This window comes from Zootermopsis nevadensis, unplaced genomic scaffold, assembly GCF_977971745.1.
Source record: "Zootermopsis nevadensis isolate Lab colony 2312 unplaced genomic scaffold, Znev_1.0 Znev_ptg000012l, whole genome shotgun sequence".
In the NCBI taxonomy this organism is placed as follows: Eukaryota; Metazoa; Arthropoda; class Insecta; order Blattodea; family Termopsidae; genus Zootermopsis; species Zootermopsis nevadensis.
In genome coordinates this window covers 4,449,725-4,470,945 of record NW_028259144.1, presented here as the reverse complement: position 1 = coordinate 4,470,945, position 21,221 = coordinate 4,449,725, and the positions used below count along the sequence as shown (strand labels likewise).

The window sequence follows — 21,221 nt, the reverse complement described above, 5'->3', positions numbered from 1 at the left end:
GCACTTTCATTACAAGCAGTAAACAGGTAAAACAATTGGTAAGGGTATTTCTTGATCCAATCACGGGAATGTATAAAACATCTCAATTCCTCACAATTATTTTGCAAACCTTACAAAAGTAACACTTTTTTCGTGATAGGTCCACACAACCAAACAGATAAACCCAACTCATTCTAGGAAAAACAGAAACAACACTCACCAAAATGAAAAGGCAATCAAAAACATACATTATATACCAATTTTTAATTGTCTTTTAAAAGGAAAATATAATTATGCAGAAGCAGCCTGTCAAGCCAGGGTAGGGAAACTTTCCACCAGCTGTTTGAAGACTGAACATTTTATAGCTTCTTCCATTTTCATTAATAATAACATGTTGCTCATAAGAGGCATTCTGTACAATTAAAGCAAACAATGTTTGCCCCATGTGTGCCATAATGCAAGATCTACAAAGCAATTCTAAGAAACTATAATCAATTAAGAATACTATAAACATGATTAAGTTACTATGGAATTTGTTAACTTTCTTAACACCTGGAAGTGATTAGAATCATACTTCCTAACACATGTAACTGTTTCTTGACTTTCTACACAGTACAATTATGGAACCAATGCTTAATTTGTGTCAAGTTACTTGGTCCATGCTCCGTCTTTTGTTACGCTATAACTAATTCAAAGATTTCAAAATAAATGCCTAAAAATTACACAAACGTTCCATATAGCTAAATTACACTCTTGATCAAAAGGAAGATTTACAGTAATAAACAAGCAATTGTTCTGTGATATTTAACAAGGATACCAAAGATATAAATAACTACCTAGATTTCAGTCTCAACACAAGTACAAAATATTTATATTATATACCAGTAGGTATGAAGTCTTCTGTGACCAATGCTTCTAAGTCATAAGTTCTTGTTGGGACCTTAATTATTCATGCTTACAGGATCATATATGACTGCCTTGGCAATTTTCTTTAACATGGGTTTGGGATGAATTTTCTTTTAGTTCATTTAACGCCATCAGTACCAGAATAAGGATAGCTGGTTTCCAGGCCAAGATTTTAACACAGCACAATCTGAATATGAAGCACGAGTGCTAACCACCAGTGACACTGATTGGTTTTGGATAAGTTGATGCCTACAGTAACTGCAATAAAAATTACATTGTAAAATAGGCCTATTAATAATAATTTCTTTAGCATGTTGACTGCACAACAACAAAAAGAAGTCTTCATCCAAGAAGGGATGGGCTAGTGAACAAGTAGATTTTGGATGCATATGCATGCCATACCATCTTACATGACCATTTCAATCATTCACTGGTATGATTCCATGAAATGGTGGTACCATTACACTGCTGCCTGGTTCATAGAAGCTCAAAGAATCAAGGTCCCACTGTATCTAGCAAAAAATATTTTAAAAAAAACTGTCTATGGCCAGGGAAGAATTAATTTAAAAAATTAAAGTTTCAAGCTTAGTGTTTCAACCAAAGATTCATTATACAGTGCCTATCAAGAAGATTATAACATAAGAAAAATAAATAAATTACATTTGCTAGACACTGACAACACTAGGTCATAAGACTCCGTTGCTACATAGAACATAAACTAATGTATGATAAAAATTCCAAGTTTTGTCGTAAAAATGTATTTTTACCTCCGAGGCATCCAATAAACTATTATGTTAGTACTTACAATGTGGAGCCCGAGACAAGGAAGCAATAAATCAATACGAGTATACGTTCAACAGTATACTTGCATGAGCACAATTGTGTAAATTCCTATAATTATACAGTGTGCATACTTTTAAAGCAGCAAACTTCATTAACAAATCATCCTTGAGCCACTGAATATAATTATGTCCTCAGAACTTCAGAAGACTTGAGTAAAAATCGATGTATTGTTTTGTTGATTTGAATATTAAATTCTCTATGTTAGTAATGTTCTATCTCTCACTCTCTCTTTTATATATATATATACATACACATCATTTGAAGTACAGCCTTTGTCGTAATTCAGTTCATTTAAGAACCTACAAAATGTCTGTCTTGTAAATTCTGCACACTTTTCACAAGTATAATGGATGACTAACATTCTGATAATAAGTCAAAATAATACAGTCATATAATAATAAAAAGTAATACTACTTAAACACTGAATAAATGCTCTTGGATGGAATGTTTTCAAGTTAATTTTACTCAACAAGACCAGACAAATATAAATATATTTGTCATTTCACAAATAGCAAATGTCTGCATAAGACTGTTAGTTTATTTAAAATATGTTGTACAAAATTAAGTAAAAGTTACGGATTTTTTCGTGTATCATAATTAATAACAATGTTATGCAACCAGAAAATATACGTAACCTCTCAGACATTATTTATGGTGAATGTCAACAGAAATTACTTCCACTAACCTTCAAGGACCACTCAAAAAAGTGAATGGAAATACTTTAACCTGCATAAATCTGACCATCAAAATACATCAGGGGACTGAACACCGGCTATCCTCTCAAGTATTTCCTTATCTCTGCATGTACGTAACATGCATTAAAATTCCAAGTTATGATAAATAATGTCTTTGAAAAATCTAAAATAAAACATGAAAATCAAGAAAATGTGAAAAGTCCTACACTACACGGTGCATAAATTTGTTGGATAAACACAGCAGCTTATATTTAGCACACTTCTCTTAACTGGGAAGTCCATGGTTTGAATCACATGGTAACTATTCAAATGCTGCTTCGTACCCTGAAGTAGGCCACATATATTTTCACACAAAACTATAATTTGCAGATCAACGTTCATTACCAAGGGCAAAATAACATCTTTTTGGATCGGTTTAGAACACAAAAAATACCTGGACTGAAAACAAATCAATATGCTAACTTTGGTATTAATAGAATTACTGAAATCAATACCAGCTAGGGATATCTCTTTGTACTGGAAGATCTTACACACTCTCACAAAGCCAAAAGTTATACTATTTTACTTATGTTTCATAAAACATCTGTGACGATGGTTACTTCACTACACCAAAGTAAGTCAGAAATTGCCCATTGTTTGAGGTATATTTGACATACAAAATGTTTCCACTCTCAATGAAATTGTTATCATAACACTGATTTTTTTCTTCCTAGATTAGTGATAGTAATCATGATATAACTTGACACCATGTAAATGGTAGTGTACACAATTTCCAAAATACTGTTTATTGAAATAAACCTCAGACAACAGAAAACAATTGTACTGTAACTTTTCTCATGTAGCATATTTGTAAGAATAACATCAGTCCATAAAAGAAAGAGTAGCACATTAAAGAAGCTACAGACACTTGGACAGCTTCAGTTCGTATGGAAGGAATGTCTTTGCAATAAATTGTACAGATAAATTATATATTATTTCATGTAAGTCTAAATCTACCAGACTGGTTTAAATGTATTAGCCAAGTGGTCTGTAAGGGCCTGGTATTATTCTGCTATAAATAGCAATGCTGAAATCAGACAGACCATGTATTAAAATTCTTAGCCAACAAAATCAAGTTAAACACAGAGATACTTTGCTATAATATTTAATAGATACTGAACATATTAGAAAAAATATGAATAATTATTAGAAATTTTCTTCAAAAAATATTACTTGCACAGTTTTTAAATACTCACATTTCCAAATCTCACAGCTGCACCAAGAATCCCGAGGAAAAATTAATATGGCCAACACATCAAGTAGCAGTCTTAAAAGAATGTACAAGTACATAACGTGACAGTTCTCTGAAGTCTTGTTACATCAGTAAACTGGATGGTATAGAAGTCTCTAAACCACACACAACAGTATCAGATTTTCCTGTGCAATGGTTTAACAGAGTCCAATTACATTCATTTACAAGCTCAAAATCAAGGCCACGGTGTATAACACAATGTACACATAGCCCAGCAGAACAAAACCACCTCGTTATTTCACAATAACTTCATCAGATGTAAAAAACAATTAACTACAATGCATCTGAAGCCAAAGTGTACAACTGTACGACAGGATCTACCCATGGGCAATGGGATCAGAGCATGAAGCTGGACACTCACCTCCACCTAGTGCCAAAGCTAAGAATGTGTGGTTATTTACCTCCATTCCCCTTATATGTATTTGTGATAAGGCATTTAGGCATGCAATAACTTTACCTACTTTATTGTCAAATATGTGTATAATAGTAAAATAAAGTAACTATATATTATATGAGGGTTAGTTTTACAACGTTTACACACACACACATAAAACTTAAATACCCAATCATCTAATTTCTTTCTCACTAAATTAAACATAATAATTAATGCATAATCACTTATCTTATTAAAGTATAGAACAAGAAAATGAACAATCTCAGTGGTAATTCATGGTGGTGATTTGAAAACAGGATTCTTCAACAACACAGCATGAATTCTACACCATTATCAAACCACCATTACTTGCCACAGATACACTGTTTTAATAATTTTATGACATATCAACCAAAATTATGAAAATGTAAAATTGTGACTAACTGATGGACTATAACGTATTAAACAAAACGTTCTTGGCACTGCAGCCTCAGACAGCCTATTCTACAAACAGAATCATGATCAGCAGGAGTAAAAAAAGTATGTAGAGAAAACTTTCTTCAATGCCCTTTTTAGCACTACACGAGCTGCCCTAAAATTTAACTCCATATTAAAAACGCTTCAGGTATGACAATGCCTACATTAGTACAGGAAATCACAAACCAATAATCTGAATCAAAACTAGTTTTATTTGTGCATAAAGTGAAGTTTTATAAGTTATCCATGCTAATAACTACTTTCAGATAGAACCACTTTTCATATTATTATGATTCTTGCACTGCAAAGCATGTTTTAAAATAAGAGTGCTCAACAAAAAGCTGAAACAGCTGACAAAAAGTCAGATATGGCCAAACCCCTACAGAAAATAGGACTTTTTAAATGTCATCCTATATAAAATATGATGACAAATCAAAAATTGTTGGGATGTACTGACATTTCTTTCCTTGACAATGTATCAAAAATTAATCTTAATTATGTACTGTAATTTTATATAAATTACATTACAATGTATTTATTAAATATATATTATACACCGTGGCTGACATCAGGAAACAACTCATTTTCAATTACAATCTTAAGATCACTGAGCTATTAGGTATCGGAGCAGTTTGAACATTATGATTTAGTAACTGCATGTTAAAATTTGTTGTTAATGGTACAAAATGAAATTAGTAAAATAATACAAAATTATGATGTAGAACTGGGTATGAAATTACAGATGCATGCAATGATATTCATCTGTAAATAAGAATGTATTCAAACATCATCATCCATAATCACACTTAAAAAGTAATAAAAATCTGTCAATACAAATCACATGACAATGGGAGTACAGCCAACTCTTGAAACAGAGTGTACATCAAATACAGTAGAAGCCCAATGTAATGAGTATTGCCTGTAAAGAACGGTCCATTTATGAGTGTGCACAATGAGCGCACAGTCACTGATAAAAAGGGAAGACTTTGGAAAATATTTTTATTTTATGAGGTTTTCCAATCTGCACCTGCAGATATCAGTGATTACGAACAGTCATTTGGAAGGAGTAAATGGACACTGTTTATTTGAAACACCATTCCGGTATCCACACAGATGGACTAAGGTTAACAACAAAAAGAACAAAAAATACCCATTCAAAACAGACATCCTAAATTCTTAATATATGAGCCATAACATATATACTCGGAGCGTGATGCTGACCACTCACCCCATCTAGTGCCAAGGTCAAGAAAGAGTAGGAGCTATACCTCCACTCCCCCCATGCTCCTACATGGGGTGTAGTGGGACAGAAAAAAAACAGAAATGAAGAAATGAGATTTGGCCCATTTTTAAATCACAATCAAATACTTATTTGCTAACCGAACTACTTACCTAAGAGCCCAATGATCAATAAAACTCACAATGAAAATCTCTTTCACATAGAATATATTCTGGACAATACAACTTTCCATTCTTCCTGTGGGCAAAGATTTTATTGCCAACCATAACCAACAGGAAAAGACTGATACTCGCCATTCACAAAACCCTGTTATGCTGTACTTACGGCACATTTATTCACTACAAATCACAAGTAGAGACAATTTGTATGTAAGCATTCACTCACTGGCATAACATTCACAGAGTTTAATGGCACAGTGGAGAACATATGTCGTGGTGAAGTCTATACTCAAACCACCTCTACAGCTGCGGCACTGGAAAGCGTGACACAACAGAAGTTAAAACAAAATGAAGATAACAGAGAGAAACACAAATATTTCTGGTCCCCCAACAACGGATATCATTTTCCATTAACATATCTCTCCAATATTACAATCACAAATACCTCTCCCCATTACTCAGCTACTGTGCTAGCAAAATGTAAAAACTTATCTTTATAAAAGACGGCCACTGCCTTTAACCCTCAAAGCTGAGGAATATGTGACATTATTTATTTGTAGAAAAGAATACAAATCACATAAACAAAAACCTGACACACATTTGTTTCTTCCCTAATTATTCACTCACCAGCAGCACTGATCCTGAGCGAGCATCGGCACTGGATGCAGCAGATGACAGTCACACCTGCGTCACCAGGTTAGTAAGCTTATCCACCGCTTGCTGCAACTGAACTCTTCTCTCTGCCTCCTCATTCAGTTTAGCGGTCAAATCTGCAAGCATCTTCTTGAACATTTCCTGCTGAGCCTCCAGTGTCTGTTCAAGTTTTGACACCTATAAGCACGCAAAGTTCCGCATTTCATCATTAATTGATATCTTCACCTAAGTGGCAATGGGTTTGTTAGCGTAACTTTTCTAACATTATATTACATTTACCTTATCTTTGAGCTCTGAGAATTGCTTATATGTAACAGACGGTCCACTCACAAGCCCTGGACTACGAGCAGTCGGACTTGCTATAAGGTCTGGATCTGACATAGAGGAAGGACTCGTAGAATCCGCAGTCTGTTTTGCCATCAAAGTGGCCAGCACTGGGCTAGTAGATGAACTTGTGCTATTTGCTGGTCTGACTGATGGACTGACAGTTTCTTGCTTTGTCGGCAGTGTAAGCAACGTGGGGTTAGTTGGTGAACCTGGGAGGGGTTTGGAATGAGCCTGGTTCACTTCTGCCAAAATGTGGGCAGGATCAGGTGGACTTGCAGCAGACAATGGCCTTCTCTGAGGAGTAACTCTTGATGAAGAGTCATGGAACATTGACTGAGGTCTGGAAGGCTGGATCCTCATCATTGCACTTGCTGGTGTTTGTTTGGGTTCAGGACCTGGAAGCAAATACAGTCACAAGCACCAGGTTATAAACAATTATAGTTTCGCACCCTGAGCAGAGAACTGTATAATGCACGACACACTAGTTTGTGCTGTAATAAAACTCCTAATTGGAGAGATAATTTAAAATTAAATACAAAGTTGTATTATCATAAACAGAACAATTTTAATAAAATCAAGCCACAGGAAATGAGCTCCTCAAACTTAAACAAAACAGAACATAAAATGGAAATAGGAATGTAAGTCATGAAAGTATGTAAAATAATACAAAAATTTAAGAAGGGGACAGTACTGTATACATGTTGCTGAACAGTGTATATATTTCAATTACAGAACCCTATCCCACAGTAACCAGGGGTCTGAGAAAGGAACCACCTGTATAGAAGAATCAACTCTAAACGAAGTTTAAACTGTAATAATTGGATAAAGTAATTACAGATTGCTCTATAATTAGTAGGGTGTTAATCCAACCACTGTATCCAGCAACCATCCACTCCCACTCGGTGCTGAAACTGCATACAATGATAGAAGACAGAACTACACTGTTATAATACAACCAGACTTCAGGGCATCGGTTGTGGGAGAGGCACAAGCATTGTGTATTTATTGAAAGATAGCGCCATTTCAAGATTATAAACATTACTATCCTCCAATTCCAAGGCTTCATTCTCCTTCGTTTGCTGTAAAATACCAAGAAAAGCTGCAGGTTTTATAAGTTATCTGGTGTGAGCTTATCTTAAACAAATAATCAAACATACCTTGTTATCAAATGAAACACCAAAACAAGTCTATAAATTCATGCAGATACGTTAAAATTAGTCACAACTCAGCATCATCAACATTAACAGATTAGGTTTAAACCTGTACCAACTGAAATTCTGTTCTAACCATTTCTTCCTCATTCTTTCAATTCATTTCCTCTGGGATAACATTCACATGCCTGAATTTTAAAATTGCGTTGCTCCATTTGTCCCACATGTAACAGCCACTGACTTCATATACTGTTGAACATTATCATGTAATTTAAAATCTCCAATATTTATTGCATGCTTTTTCTGTGGTCAATTTATAATTTATGTATCACAACTATACAAATTCAACATATAATACACAACACAAAACAGCAACCTGTGCCACCATCAGTGTTTCCGTAGACTAGTTCGAAAAGTCATCTCAGCTAATTATGCAAAGCCTTATCTAACTGCATAAATTTCATCCTCTTAACCGTATACAATATTTGTTCAACAAAAATTATGCCGTAATGTTACAAATATTCAAATTTCAAATTTATCCCTTTTACATGAAACTTACGTCGACCTCAGTGGACTAGTGGTTAGCGTGCTCACCACGGGTTCAATCCCGGCTGGGGTCGACGGATTTCTAAGGGTGATAAAAATCCATAGCACAAATTCCTTCGGAGGGGAAGTAAAGCCGGTGGTCCCATGTCGTAGATTTACGGCATGTAGAAGAACCTTGCGAGCATGATACGAGATGTTTCGTAAGCAAAATTCAGCGGCCATTTCTCACCCAAGTCTCTCTTAATTCACTGCTTCACTGTAGATGGCTCTGGCAGTCAAATCAGGAGTGAGTAGAAATTGTTCAGAGTCAGTGGGCTAGTCACTCACTACTCTTAAATGCACGCTTTAAAGACTATGAAACCTCCAAAAGGAGGCCCTATGCTCCACTTAGGAGTTACAGGAACTAAACTAACTAACTAAAATGAAACTTACTGTTGTCTGGTTTTGATTTAAGCAGTTTTCTTTCTGCATGTTCTGGAGGGCTCTGTCCAAGTGCTGATGCAGTAGGACTTAATCCTGATGTCTTTTTGGCCTGATTTAATTTGAGTTCTTCAACCCATGGAGCCTTCCCTCTTTCCCACGCACGTCCTCTGCTTCTTTCGACTCCTTCTTCATCCTCTTCCTCCTCCACGACATGGTTGTCCAGAGAAGTATGACCTGCTTCTGCACTTCCATTCATTAAGCCACTGCTTTGAGAATCCTACATGAAAATATACAATGTTATAACAAACAAGAACTGACAAAAATAATGGAAATAAATTTTTGCAGATGTAATCACTATAGATAACCATTTCTCTTCTTCCTTTTCCAGTTTAACAATGTTTGTACATTTTCCAGTACCCTTTACAGGTCCCCAACTTTTCTTGGCTTGATCTATGGACATTCGGTAGGACTCCTTGGACGAGGGATCGGCCCGTCGCAAGACCTCTACCTGCACACAGGACAACACAACACAGAAAAACATCCATGGCTTGAGTGGGATTCGAACCCACGGTCCCCACGACCAAACAGCACAAGACCCACGCCTCAGGCAGTGTGGCCACTGCAGACCCCAGATAACCATTTCTGAAATGGATAAATACCAATTATGTCAATCCTCAAGTTTTCTAATTTAATAAATACCAATGATGGGGAGACCAGAAACGCATATGTAACTTCATAAATTGACTACTTGGAAGAGCAAGAAGGAGACTGGCAGTTGAACCTTCAGTTTCTACTTCCACAGGACAAAAACATATTACAACAAACTGAAATGATATTCATGACAACAAAAGTAGATATTTCTTCAGTTAGCAGTGTACATGTGCATACTTAATGAAACACAGAAACTTTACTGAGGATAAACAGAACACCAACAATATTTAAGAGATTATGTATTGCTCAAATATAAGTTAAATAATTTAGCACTGAGTTATACCTCTTCACTTCCTTGAAATTACAAAGTCATATTATCATGCTAAGTGCCCAGTATCAGGATGAATTTCTCAGCACTTACTGCTTCTTTATTGAATACTGTGGAAGGAAGTCGGCGATGCGGTGCTTTGACTCTCGTCGCTGTTGGATGCGTTAACATGGCACTTCTTTCTACACTATCAAATTCTAATATCCCTCGTGGAGATGTTTTCTGCACCATTCTGCTGGGTCCAGCTCCATCGACAGCATCGGGTATTAGGCGCTGTTCAGCAGGTGAATCACGTTTTGTTAACGGTGCAGAAATGAGGCCTGATGATACAATTCGCTGTGGTTTCTTTACTGGTGGAGGAGGTAATGAAAGTTTCTTGCCAGCAAGGGAAGGAACTGCAGACAACGAAGAACTCGACCGCTCTTCTAAAAACATACATATTATAAGGTATGACATAAAACCTCAGGAACACTACAGGATTACAAACAATGTGCTCATTCACTGTGCCATCTACACACATGATATATTCCTCCAAATGTTGGTATGTCCTTTATTTAAAATTCAGAACTCAATTTTCAATAGATACAATGTTATAAATGGTAGTTAGATTCAAGCCAGCCCACAATAGCCTATTTAACGTATTGTGATGTGTTGGGGGTTGGCATTGTTGAACTGTTTAATGACATTGTTGTATTCATGCATTGTTGTATTATTATTTACATTGTTGTGTTTAGCATTGTTGTGTTTACATTGTTGCGTCTGTTTATTGGCATTGTTGTATTTGTATAAAAGCCGATTGACAATCACCTAGGTAGGGACGATGCTTGCGCTTGCGCAGGCCTCCGCCCTCAGTTAGCTTTTTGGTTGGAGTGATTGGCTTTAGTGTGTGGTGAGTGGAGTGAGAGTACAGTGGTTGGAGTGGCCGGTAGTTGGGAGTGGAGCCCCCCCCCGGCACAGCCTGGAGAGAGGTAGGGACGATGCTTGCGCTTGCGCAGGCCTCCGCCCTCAGTTAGCTTTTTGGTTGTGTCCAGTGGGACTCGTGCCGAACGAGGGCTGCCAGAGGTCGCCCAAGGGCAACCGAGAACGACCGATGTTCAGCAGGCCAGCCGAGGCCGTCCCCAAAAGACGGCCAAATCGGCACAACGAGTGGTTAGACTACTCGGCTACCCTGACTGAGGTTTTCCGTGCTTTTCCTCAGTTGTAAGGCGAATGCCAGGGTATAACTTAATAGGGGCACGGCCCGCCACCCCCACCCCGATCACGGAGGCCATCAGCTGAATTGATCTTCCCCCCATGCCGCAGAGGCCTTCAGCCGAAACGGCCCCTCCCTCTCTGGGTTCAAACCCCAGAGATCCAACCAACCAAATTCCTTTGGACAACTTGCCTGACGGGATGACCTCCCATCAGCAGCAACGGATCCCAGTTGTAATGGTCGAGGCTCCCGCCACGACGAAACCCCATTAGCGTTAGCGAAATTTCCGTTTTTTTTAAATTAAGACCGTTTACCATTTCCAGCAATGCGCCTTGTGCGCAGGAATGGTTTCACCTAGGTAGGGACGATGCTTGCGCTTGCGCAGGCCTCCGCCCTCAGTTAGCTTTTTGGTTGGTTGGTTGGTTGCTTCGAGAGGAGTGTAGTAGGTGAGAGTGTGGAAGAAATACTGCGAAGAGAGCTGAAGTGTGAATCGCTTGTAGGAGAAGTGTGTTGTAGACGAGATTATTTTGTGCTGTAAAGACGTTTTAGTTGATTAAATTCATTATTGTTGGAAGACTTTGTGGTCTCTTACAATCCAACCAAGTTTACAACTGAGATTGGATTTGAGGTAGTAGACCCCGCAAGAAATCAAGGGTTGACAATCAAGGTTGTATACCGACCCACGCTACAGTATAATTACATTGGAATACAGTGTATTTGGAACAAATAGTAGATAACAATAATGTTGCTGAAGATTTCTGTCTTCTGGGTTGTTGTGCTGTGTAGTCTGGTCGATGTTAACCAACGTTTCAGAGGTCATACTGCCTCCGTCATCAGGGCGATCGCAGTATGACCTCTGAAACGTTGGTTAGCATCGACCAGACCATACAGCGCAACAACCCAGAAGTCAGAAATCTTCATACTCACCGCTGTGAAAACCTCAAATCTTAAATAATGTTGCTGTTTCAATATGGAAAGAAGGCAGATAATCAAATTAAACAGGAGATACTGAATCAGGATTTTGGGAATTTCAAAGAGCTACAGGTGTTGCTGAACTCAGAAGATAAGAATCAACTGTCACACAGACCACTACAACAACTTTTGTGATCCAGTGTTCCAAGTCTGCTCAACTTTATGACCACTAAGTTCCATCTATAATTAAACTTTTACTATAACAAGCATCTGTTATTCTGGGAGACAAATATGACAACAACAGGTTAGGAAATTCAAGCACAGCAAAACAAATCTAGACTCAAGCCTACCAAATATTTTATTCTGTCTGTTACACTCGAGTACCAAGAAATTCACTCATTTCATACCAACCACTTTCTGGATATAAGTGACTTTTTAGACAGACATTAAGCATGTTATTTTATGTCTACACTTACCACATAGAACATTCACACCATAGGTCCCAGAAAATGTTTCATGAACCCCAGAAGACCCATCAAGAAAAGTGTTACCTTTCAGCAGTATTTACCTGCTTTGAGCACTGTATCTGAAAGCCTATGCTGGGAGATCAGATCTCCCTTCGTTGTACCAGCTGTCGGAACTGCCACTACAGGTTTGGTGATACTATCCCGTGCTCGGTTTGTAGTCACAGTCTGAGATTTCGCAGGTGGCCGATCAGGTCTCTTGTGTTGATGCTGTTAAAAAACAATTTGGAAACATTACGCCAAATATGTTCCATGTTACTTTATAAATTGTGAAACATCTGTGCCAATGCCAAGTTTGGCACCAACTGAGATATCATCTGTCGCTAGTAAAATTACAGGTTATGTCTATATTAATATATGAACCACTTTATAATCGAATATACAGTGCACTGTCTGGAGTTATTTCTACTCATTCACCTCTTCTTGAGGAGCAACTTCCACAAAGTTGTCTGGGAACACGCCGACCTTGCCCCTGAGCTCGCCTCTCCACCAGCCCTTGTCTGCCACTTCTCGACTAAGCAGTATAATGAGATCACCCTCCTTCAGCGTTAGCTCATCTTCATTGGCTGCCTCATACGGAAACAACACTCTGCACAATTCTTTCACTGTTTAGGAAAATGTAATATAAGCAATCAGCAGTCTATAAGGTATTTTCATAACGCTTTATATGGTAAGAAATATAATGGGAGAAAAAAGTTTTACTTTGGATTATCATATTGTAAACTTACAGAATGCTGAGAATCTTTGGACCCAAGAGAGACAACGTGACAGGACGCTGGAGAAAGTTGTATAATGAGGAGCTCCATAATTTGTACTCTTCACCGACTATTATAAGTATAATCAAATCAAGGGCAGTACGATGGGTGAGGCACATAACATGCAACGGAGACATAATAAATGCATACAAAATTTTTGTTGAAGGGAAGAGATGAGTCAGAAGACCTAGGTGTAGTTCGGAGAATATTAAAATGGATCTTACAAAATAGGGGCACATGGAGGATGCTTGGGATAGGGACCAGTAAGGAGATCTTATAAATACATGATGAGCCCATACATTTTACAGGTCAACAAGATCAACAAATTTAATTTAAAATATATTCTATATTTAACAAAACATGCAGAAAATATACTGAAATGTGGAATATTTAGTGCCATTCAATGAGTAAAAATTAATTTGTATTTGAAATAAAAAGGAAGAAGATAAAGGTCAATGAGGCATGCACACTATCAAATATCTTCATCTTAATATTTCCACATTATGAGAGTCACTGGACAACCAAACTTCTAAACCTATATCCATCCTCTATTTGGATATAACATGAATTGCAACTACAAACATCTTTCTAACCTTATTAAATAAAAGAAAATTTGACTGATGTCTAACATATTCTTCGACATCACAACTTACTTATTCTATTTTCCTTGACAACAGTTTACAAAATTTAAAAAAAACAGTGATTGTACGTTTTACCAACCTTCTCATCTAAATTACCTGGCTTTGGTGGCAGCACTGGTGCCTCTGAATCCTGCTCTGGCTTACCAATAGAATCCAACAGCTGACTGGAATCTGGGCTTGAAACCGAAGTGGACAGCTCCCCATCACTTTCACCTACAGAGGTAAGGTCAACCATCACACAAAACAGAGTAAATTACATAAAATAAACATATTATGAAGGTCAGTAATGGCAATAATTACAGAAGCTACAGTGAGAAAAATGGAAGACCAGTTGTAATTAGGAGCATAATACTGAAATTGAAACACAGTTAAAGTGTGTGGATTGGATTCATCTGGTTAAGAACAGGGACTGGCTTCTATAAACACAGTAATAAACCTTCAGGTTCCATGAAAGATGGGAAATTCCTCAACTAGCTGAATGTACTATTACCTTCTCAAGAATGACTATTCCATGGAGTTCATATTAGTTACTTAACATTCAGATCTGTAAACTGCATGGTTAGGAACAAATGTGGGCTTCTATGTAATTTTCTATAGAATATCCATATGAATGTTTGGACCAGTGGTCCCCAACGTGGTGCCCGCGGGCGCCATGGCGCCCGCCAAGGCTTTTTTTGGGTGCCTGCATTGATACGGAAGGAGGTTATACTGAATAATGAAGGCCGTTCAACCACGAACATTATAAAATCAAAGCACAGATCTTGACTTACTGACGCCCATCTTGACAATTGTTTGCGAGCAACAACATCATCCTACACTCGCAAATTTGAAAAACTGGCCAATGAAATGCAGCGCCAAACATCACACTAACTTCCCACTTGAGTAATAATAATTGTACTTTTAATTGCATGGTTTCTTGTATCATTAAACGTCGTGTTGTTTTGCGTATTATTTGGTGTCCATATCTTATTTGTCCAGAGAAAAGAAAATTTGGCTTTGTTAATCGGTTGGTGCCCGCCACGATCTCATAAACTCTCAAATGTGCCCGTTGGCACAAAAAGGTTGGGGTCCACTGGTTTGGACATACCTGACACTATGGTCTATAAAATGACTGTCTCCAGTCTTGTTATAACTATCATATTCACCTACCTGTAACCTTTATTCTGTAACAATAGGGGCTTTAAAACCTTGAACTACAAGGTTACCAGCTGAACATTAGCCATAGGGTTTAATGGTTTATCAGTGTGGTAATGTGACAGGCAGCCAGATGGAATGTGTAAAAGCCAAAGATAAAAAGATAAAGGTTAACGTGTACCCAAAATAAAACAATAAAAATTTATTACAACAGTTTCTAAATACAGTAAATAACTATAAATAAATAAAACATTCTGAGAAATGACAAATTTCTTTTAAAGTTTCAATCACAATGTCATGCAGTCAAGTGTTAGGAGGAATCTGGAGAGGAAAACATATGCAGTATATTCAAGCAAATAGAGCGCCATTTCTTCCACCATGCTGCATCTATTAATAAGACAAACAACACTGTGGAACAGAATTAAGCAAAATTAACACAATTAACTTACTGGCTTCTTCACGGCTGCTGGTTCTTGCTTTACGAATGCCCGCTGTTCGTGTATCTACAATTTCTGTCACAAAATTGGATGGAAATACACCAACCTGAAATTTAAATAACCTTTTGTCAAAACTCGGATTTCAAAGCTCAGCCTACAACAAATTCATACATGTCAATGCAGGTTTCTTCACAACATTCTCAGTGTAAATAACAAATGCTTACAATGCAGCTGAAGGTCACTGGCAGTGAATGGTACACTGAGAAAATAAAAAGTGGCCACTGTCTATTTCAAAAATTACATCCCAAAAATTTATTTGTAGGGTATAAGGAGTCTATGGTCAGTGTACATATTTCTAGACTAAATCTGAGATGCCTAATATGGGAATGGTAAAAATATGACCAGAATTGTTACTGTTTCTCATAAACAAGAATGCTAATTGATGTCATTTGTGCAACCACTTCCTGGGATGGGATAAGTGTGCACATGTAGGAGGAGTACCTCAGAAGAAACTGAATGTTGTAGCCATATGGTAGTGGTCAGGAAGTCTGAAGCTCAAATCTCAGCTCAGAGACCAGCTATCCTGATTGAGGAGTTCATGGTTTTCATCAGACACTACAGGGAGTTGTCAGGAAAGTATCTTAGACTAGGCCATAATCACTGCCTCTGTCAAAGATCCTGGAATTTGCCCATAAAGACCAAGAAAAACAAACAAAAAAAACTAGTCAGTATCACTGATAAAATAACCAAGATTAAAAATGGGTACCTCCCAAACAAAAGTCAACAACATTACATCACAATGTATTAAGGTTGCAGTTTATCATCAGTTGGTAAAAATTATTGTGAAATTAAATGAAAAGAACAATGTCTCAGAATTCAAAATCCCCCATTATCCACTCATGAAACTGTCTCCCCCTTTCAACACAGTACACTTCATTCATTGCACGTCATTTAACATTACGGCCTAATGGAAAATCAGTCAGTCCCTCCAAGTGACAATGACTGACTACCAGTTCAAGCTATTTTTTATCTTAACAGATGGTACAATAAGCATAGCTCTTTCACTTTATCACAGGAAATTATGTCTCAGTGCATTATCTTGCTATTAGTCAGAACAGGACATCACATTTCAAGAGCTATACATATACATTCACTCAAGAAACACTTCCACATATTAAGAAAGATAAATACACTTCTATTTAAAATGAGTAATTCAGCAGGCAGTACTGGGATTAGTGTCCTAGTTAGATGAGATGCAGACTTTTCTAGACCTGAGATAATATTCAGTCTTCCTTCATGACTATCAGGTCACATGATTTAATGATTACCATGCCATTTTATTAATAATGCTACTTAATTCCTCTATCAGAATCAGTATTTAGTGACACATCTGACGCTCATTTTACGTGAGTAATCTGTTAATATGAAAAGATGACAATCTTCTTGGATGTTGCACTGTGTAGTCAGGCAGAAACTTACAAGTGTTTCAGAGATGCTTAATACCTCCCATCATCAGGGCAATAACAGTCATTTTCTATGAAACAACACGGCACGTCCCAGAACACAGTCATCTTCACACTAGTCACTAAGATAATTTCCATCGCAATTTACACGCGTCCCTCCGAGAGCTCACAATTCCAATGAACATTCAAATAATATCCTGTGTTATGTCCTCAATTACAAAATGATGTGTTGGCTTCATACATAAAGCCGGTTACTTAGTAAAAGCAAAAGAGCGAATCTCTTAATTCACACTACTCACTGTATCTCCGAGTCTGCCCTTCCACCAACCTTCTTCTACCTCCGCCAATATATCAATTACATCATCAACATCAAGTTTAAGTTCATCTTCATTGGCTGGTTGGTAGCTGAACAGAACTTTACACCGACGCCCACTACCTATAGAATCAAACATCATGTTAGATATTTTTGCATTTCAGGTTCAACAGGTTGTGTCTAATATAAAAGATTGGCTTTTGAGTTTGAGTCATGTTGTTCATTGAAGCTTTTCAAAATTTTCAGTAAATACTGCAGTCAAGATATTTAGGATAAATGCCAGATATAGGTAAAAGCAAAAGCATACGGATGGTTCAGAAGCCAGTGTGGGTAATTTACAAATACTTATTCTTTCAGTTTTTGGAATGTAACATAATTTCTTTATTACATGTGTTTATAATAGCTCAGAACTTCTGGTTAAGGTAAATGCTTCTATGGAGTAGAGAGGGGATACGATATACATTTTACAGTCATTTTAAATTAATTTCAAGTAATAATTTTCTTTCACAATAATTTTCAGCTTCCTGATTAGAAAAAATTCCCAAATTTTAGATAAAATGGAACCTATCAAACTAGATGCTAAACTGTTTATTAAATAACAATAAATGCCGAGGTTATGTAGCTGTAAATGATACATAACAGGGTAATTTATGTGAATACTGAATAAGGAGGGATGGATGTGTGAGGAGGCTTACATAGTCTATTTTAAGGTCCTACCCCAGAGGAATTGATAAAACCATAAAGAATCTTATGTAACATAACCAGTCCTTGAGAGGATTTTAATCATACACTTCCAAAATGCAATTATCCTCTGCCACCTATTTAATACCTTTTAAATTATTAATTCTGCTGTCCAAATGCCAATAAGAATTAACACATGTGGAGTGAAAATGCCACTAATAGCATGCATTAAGGAGACAGTAAATAACATGTTAAGATACAAACAAGATATTTACCTAGTATATTATGTTCTGTCATATTTATTGCATTAATCCAAATTTAAAGCTGAAACAAAATCTGATACAGTTTACTGTTCACAGGTTAACTCCACTTTAGCAAAGTCAAAGATTATTTAGCATCAAATTAAATCAGAGAATGATTACAAGGCATGGAAAGATGAGAAATTTGTACATAATGCTGGTCAAAACATATAAAGGTCTGAATCATAATATTCAATGCAAGCAGTATGATTCTGTAAACATGAAAGTACTACTTTTCCATGGAAGGGAAACTCAAGTTGATGAATCCCGTTGTTACGAAACCTGAATATTAATGACATAAATAGAAAAGCACACTAGTATGTAAAGTACGTGTGAGATAGTCACAAAATTAACTTACTTGATCGTAAGGTGACATTATTTGAATCCTTTGTACCATCTGTCTCAGACAAAATCTGAAATAAAGAATTTTAATTAAGAATAAACCATGCCAACTTGAAACATAACTTAGTATCACGATAAGAGACACTAATTTTAGAGAGCATTATCATAAAGGAACATTGGAAACACAACTACAAAAGTATTTAATGTAACCTAGATGCATACATCAGAATAAAAATTAATTACAAGCTGGTTAAAGAAGCTGACAAATGTATTTATCTGCAAAGTAAAATAAGTCATAAGTAAAGTTTGTCCCACTATACGCCATGTAGGCGTTTTGGGGTGAGAGGAGGTATAGCTCCTCTCTTCCTTGACCTCGGCACTAGATGGGGGTGAGTGGTCAGCATCACGCCCCGGCCGGCTTTACCCCCGGGAAAGGACCCCGGTACCCATTGTAGAGGAGGCTGGGTGGGCCCCAGAGCCGGTCTGGACGCAGAGGCTAGAGGAAAAATCCTGCCCCCATCGGGGATCGAACGCCGGTCGTCCAGCCCGTAGCTAGTCACTATACTGACTGAGCTATCCCGGCTCTTAAAATAAGTCATATGTTAACATTTATGAACACATCATGAAAGAACACAAAAAGTCTGAACTATATTAAATTATAAAAGGAAAATGACACAAACCCACAAAGCAATGCAAAATGTTGATTCATATAAAAACAGTGATTTAAACCAATCTCAAACTGAACACTGAAACATGAACCACAAAATCCAAGCAACAGATACAAAGTGTTTAGAATTTTTCAAGGATAACAAGAAAGGATAGTGGACGTTGATCTGGGTTGAAATATAATATTATACAAAGCTGTAACTTATGTCTACATTCTCCTCATACAGTACTTACTTTCACAAAATTATCTGGAAACATTCCTCGTCTACCATTCAATATGCCTTCCCACCAACCACCTGGTTGTGTTTTTATGTTTGTTATCACATCCCCTTTTCGTAAATTCAGCTCGTCAGATTCTTGGGCTACATAATCAAATTCCACTACAGCTTCCACTGCAAACATACCATAATAGTGAAATCATACACACAACCACTCCTTAATGAACTTCCCATTTCATGTAAATGTCAACACAAACAAGTAGCCTACGCAGCACATTCAACCAAAATACAAAACATCCTTTGGAAGTACTTAAATTACAATATTTATTACCCCATTACAATATTGCTTACCCATATTATACTGCTATTCTAGAAAATATTTTAGAATTAATTGACGCGATAACAAGGTTCGAGTGGTGCATTCAAATCACTAATCCACCATCACATTACTATCACATTATATGCCCTGTCTTAAATATCATCGACGCTATAACCTATGCAACTGAGGAAGCGCTGTTAAACAAACGAAAACTCAATCAATATCATACGTAAACAATTTGACATAACTGCCATATACACAAATGACTGCACAACCGATTGCTGTTAATGATATGACGGTATTATCTGTGCTGATATCCACTCCCACATCTATTTCTCTGCGCTGACGTAATTTTAAGACAGTCGATGTCGTGGATAACCTACTCCTTGGCTGGTTGTATCCATCACGGTGTTCCCAATATGTCCTGCAGATGGGAGGACTGATCATCACAGTGTGCTCCCATCTAACGTAGAGTGTGTGAAGTACGCATAAAGTGCTTCAAACCATGGAACGCGACAGAAATGAAATTTTAAAATTCTAGAACACTTTCATCTACTTCTCCGTCTTCTGAGTGGCGTTTCCCAAGAGCTTCCAGCACTTAAATTTTGTAGTCATTTCTTGTCTCAAAATCCCACGTTATTGTAGTCTTATATACTTCATTTTTGTAATAATAATACATAAGTTATCATTGTCAATTACCACAGTTATTTATGTAATCCTTTGTGGGCATAAATATTTCCCTTACCAATAGTAGCCTATGATATTCTATTGGGTTCTGGCGCAGTGCAGACGCAAAACACCATCAACATCACCTCCTCAAATAGTAGCCTAATTGAAGTCCTTTTCTCCGTGTAAGAGACAACTTTTCATGGGGAAAACAAAATAGCTGTCAAAATTATTGTTTTGTTTCTCCTAATATCCAGAATTTTTAAAGAGCTTTCGAACTGAAGAATAATAAGACTGTATTACATGTGGGCAATTTCTTACCCGTCATAGTTGTAGTGGAATTTTTTAAAGGTGTGAGAACGCCGTGCTGCATAGGCAACTTCTCCAACTCACTGCTTTGGCGGGTCAGTTTAGATCTGTGTCTCTAAGGGGTTAACTCTGTACGCATATTCGAAACTACAACATTCATTACAGAACGATTAGAAATGAAAATTTCGAAGGATGTGAAAGGAAGCGGTAGTGGCCCATTTTAATTTACTCTACTAGCATTCGATTAAAAGGACTGAAGAAATCATGTTAAAGCTTAGACTAATATTTCAGTTGTATTCAAGTTTGTT

The 21,221-nt window shown here is 37.0% G+C and overlaps 1 protein-coding gene across 3 annotated transcripts; it reads right to left on the bottom strand.

The window, feature by feature from the left end:
* Positions 1–224: 224 nt before the first annotated feature.
* cindr (CIN85 and CD2AP related) lies at positions 225–20,313 on the bottom strand. Of its 3 annotated transcripts, XR_015534901.1 has the most exons (13): positions 19,971–20,313; positions 19,636–19,793; positions 18,752–18,806; positions 17,400–17,536; positions 15,650–15,743; positions 14,163–14,279; positions 13,088–13,275; positions 12,715–12,880; positions 10,136–10,467; positions 9,073–9,340; positions 6,896–7,338; positions 6,590–6,793; positions 225–6,276 (listed from the first exon to the last, which is right to left on the bottom strand). XR_015534901.1 is itself a non-coding variant. In XM_087347658.1 (12 exons), the coding sequence occupies exons 1-12, from the start codon at positions 19,972–19,974 to the stop codon at positions 6,641–6,643; spliced, it is 2,115 nt and encodes a 704-aa protein (XP_087203784.1). In that variant the 5' UTR covers positions 19,975–20,313; the 3' UTR covers positions 225–6,640. The 3 variants fall into 3 exon arrangements, 2 of the variants coding, with proteins under 2 accessions (XP_087203784.1, XP_087203785.1); XM_087347658.1 differs by having other exon boundaries at positions 225–6,793; XM_087347659.1 differs by lacking the exon at positions 19,971–20,313 and adding an exon at positions 18,370–18,418 and having other exon boundaries at positions 225–6,793; positions 19,636–19,653.
* Positions 20,314–21,221: the final 908 nt, after the last annotated feature.

What these genes read in the sequence shown, in the direction of transcription:
- cindr (XM_087347658.1), bottom strand. An exon ending in CAGCAGCCGTGAAGAAGCCA is followed by an intron (nt 14,280 to 15,649) that starts GTAAGTTAATTG and finishes TTACCTCTGTAG; the next exon opens with GTGAAAGTGATGGGGAGCTG. An exon ending in AAGTTGCTCCTCAAGAAGAG is followed by an intron (nt 12,881 to 13,087) that starts GTGAATGAGTAG and finishes GTTTTTTAACAG; the next exon opens with CATCAACACAAGAGACCTGA.